Source organism: Vespa mandarinia, chromosome 15, assembly GCF_050613455.1.
Source record: "Vespa mandarinia isolate Hongniang chromosome 15, ASM5061345v1, whole genome shotgun sequence".
Classification (NCBI taxonomy): Eukaryota; Metazoa; Arthropoda; class Insecta; order Hymenoptera; family Vespidae; genus Vespa; species Vespa mandarinia.
This window is the reverse complement of record NC_140824.1, coordinates 1515001-1518360: the sequence shown is the minus strand read 5'-3', so window position 1 is coordinate 1518360 and position 3360 is coordinate 1515001. Positions and strand designations below refer to the sequence as shown.

General features: G+C 29.3%; 1 protein-coding gene across 1 annotated transcript in view; it reads left to right on the top strand.

Moving 5' to 3' along the window:
- The first annotated feature begins 879 nt into the window (after positions 1-879).
- Cad96Ca (tyrosine kinase receptor Cad96Ca) overlaps positions 880-3360 on the top strand; it is a 16527-nt gene continuing 14046 nt past the window's right edge. The window contains exon 1 of the mRNA XM_035872909.2: positions 880-2006. Within this exon, the coding sequence (XP_035728802.1) occupies positions 1952-2006 (55 nt within the window). The 5' untranslated portion in view covers positions 880-1951. The remainder of the gene's footprint in view (positions 2007-3360) is intronic.

The following is a 3360-nucleotide window of genomic DNA, read 5'->3' as shown; positions in this document are numbered from 1 at the left end:
ACCGATATCATAGATTCTTTAAGAATGATAATTAAAATATTACAAACACTTGTTAAAATTAATTACATAGTGTTATTTTATTATTAATTACATAGTTTATATATATATATATATAATATTAATTACATATTTTAGATCAACGGGAGAAGAAAGTAGAAAGAATTTTATTCTCAGATGTAAGATTTACGTACTCTTGGGGTATGAAAGCAGGTATCATCATAGGCGTCGACTTATTAATTTTAAAACCATAATAAATTTATCCAATCAACGCTCTAATTAACAGTTTTACATTCGTCTAAACGATGTTATCGATAAATTTCAACATTGCAAAAACAAGAAAAAAGAAAAAAAAGAGAAGAAAAGAAAAAACGTACATCATTTTCATTAATACAATTAATACAATTAATCTTTTAACGTTCTAATCAATATCTCTATTGTTAATCTAAAAAGTCTTATCAATATTTTTTCATTTTTTACAAACAGATCGAATATAGTTTGTCTCTCTCTCTCTCTCTCTCAAAAAAAAAAAATAAATATATATAAAAAGAAACTGGACAGTGTGAATAGATAATCGAATTAATTTATGATCTCTAATCTCCGCAATTTATACGAACAATGTTATTAAGAAAAATTTCTTTAAGTTTCTCAAACAAATTGTAATTTTTTTTTTACTCCGAAAGAAAGAACGTAAGAAAATTAAAAAGAAAAAAAGGAAAAAGATTCAAGGAAATTGATTGAATGATTGACGCCAATGCGAAAAGACCAGGAGAGAGAGACTCTTTCTACGCTTTCCATCGTCCTCTCCTTTCTCGAAGCATGATCATAATAATGGCGGCGCTGGCAGTCACCTTGGCCGGCCACGAGCAAGAAGGCGCTCACAGTCGGCTTCTCGATCGCAAGCCGTCCTGTTAGAGGTTTACGTGGCCGTGATAAATCGAATAAAAAGAAAACAAAAAAAAAAAAAAGAATCGTTTTGGCCATATCGAATATACATACATATATATATATATATAAACATATACATATATATAAAATTGATTTGGTGATTTATAAAAAATGTGATCAAAGAGGTCTAACGAGAGCACAAATAAACGAAGAATTTGAAGTTTAAGTGAATCTCAACCGATATCTGTTCATCGTCATCATCATCGTTGATCAACTAACAGAATATCGACAGAGTAAAAGAAAGAGAGAGAGAGAGAGAGAGAGAGAGAGAGATGACTTTTAAAGTGATTCAATGTTTGACAGCGATGATCCAGCGTGATCGATCGAAATCAAAGAAGACGCTCGACGATCCGAGAAATCGACGATTTTTCATTGATTTTTTCTACTTCGAAAATTTTTGAAAAAAATAGAAAAAAGCGTGAGAGAGAGGGAGAAAGAGAGCGTGTATTTGTATGTGTTCGTGTGTGTATAAACAGTACGTATTTGTATTCGAGCTCTAAGAGAAAGTTGACGACCGTTTTACTTATCGGTTGAGTGATTTTTTTTTTCCTTTTTTTTTTCTCTCTTCTTTTAATATTGGCGATATCTCTCTCTCTCTCTCTATTTTTCTTTTCCTCTTTTTTTTCTTTTTTTTTTTTTTTTGTTTATTTCTATCTTTCCTTTCCTCTTTCGTTCCTGCTACTCACCCGCCTTCTATTTTCTACGAAATATTTCAATCGTAATGAAACTATTGGCGAGAGATGGACGAAGGTGGGGAGAGAAATGTTTGATTTCGAATTGATTTTGATAAGTGAAGTGAAGTGAAGTGAAGTGAAGTGAAGAAGTGAACTATAGTTCACTTCGATGAAGGTCATCGAAGTGAACGATATTAAATAAGATCTCGTTTTGTTTTTTTTTTTTTTTTCACGTGACCAACCAATTGGGATTTAATAATCGAACTATACGATATACGATACGAGGTGTTGACATTGACGTTTGAATTGTTGTAAACCAATGTAGCAGCGAGATGTTCAAAAGGTGGAATGTCATCATTATGGCTATTGGCCTGATGATAGGTGTCGGTGAGTAATATCGATATATTTTCTTTTGAAAAATTTCCTTCATAAGATAATTAAAACCCATTGGAAAATTTATTATCTATCATTTTATCAATTCTAACAATTTAAAACGAACAAAATTAAGTATAATCGTTGTTATATACAGATACACACATATATATTCTTTCGACGATTATACTTAATTACAATATTCCTAAGAAGTTAATAATTGTGTAAGAGAATTATACGAAGCGAGAAAAAAATAGTAACACTGACGTAACTAGTTCCCGTCAAGGCCATCAATCTGATAAAAGAAATAAAGAATGAAAAGAAATTATTACCAAGAATTCTAATCTCTTATTTATCAATGGAAATTTTCGTTTCAAAAATATTATAAATTTTCATTCATATATCGTATATTAATGTATTAATGTAAAATATCTCTTCTCTTTGTTCATTTTCTTTTCTCTCCCTTTATTTTTTTTTTTCTTTCTTTCTTTTCTATTTTATCAAAATTTTCCAATCGAATATATTTATAATAAAATCTATCAGTTATTAATTTTTTTTCTTTTCTTTTTTTTTTTTTTTTTTTTTTTTTCTACAAAAATTCTCTCTCTTTTTTTTCCTTCAACATTAAGAACGACATTTATCATGTTCAAAATAAATATCTTAAATATGAAATGTATATGTTATTGATTATTATAATGTCTTTTTTTATGCCAAGTTTTTATTTTAAAAATATATTTTATATATTTTTTTTTTTTTTTTAATATTTTTATACACAGACGCACACATAGATGTGTGGATATACGATGATGAAGATGAAATATTTAAAATAAAAATGATACCTAAGATATATTGTGGGACTAAAGTCAAATAAACGAATGTTATACCTCTATAGTTGCGACACGATTACGAGAATAGTTGTCTCAGCGTTGGCTGAGAATGCAAAAGAAGGTGAGTGTCTTCGTTAAGGCCCATCGTATAAAATATTCTTCGAAGAAAGAATATGCATGCCTCGAATGCTCCTGGTACGTTTCGTCGCATATGATTCCTCCGAGTCTTTCTCTTTTTTCGCGGAATTTCCAGGTCGAAAGAGAGGAACAGAGAGAGAGAGAGAGAGAGAGAGAGAGAGAGAGAGAAAAAGAGAGAAAGAAACACGTCAATCCTTTCCACATATGTATGTAGCCAGCCACGTCTAAGAAAAATGTACCGTTAAATAAATCGCGAGCTTGCACATTACATTACGTACATACATATGTGTTGCACTCATCGATCGTTTTCTAATTCTTTTAACTATTATTATTATTATTATTATTATTATTATTATTATTATTATTATTATTATTATTATTATTATTATTATTATTATTTAAAG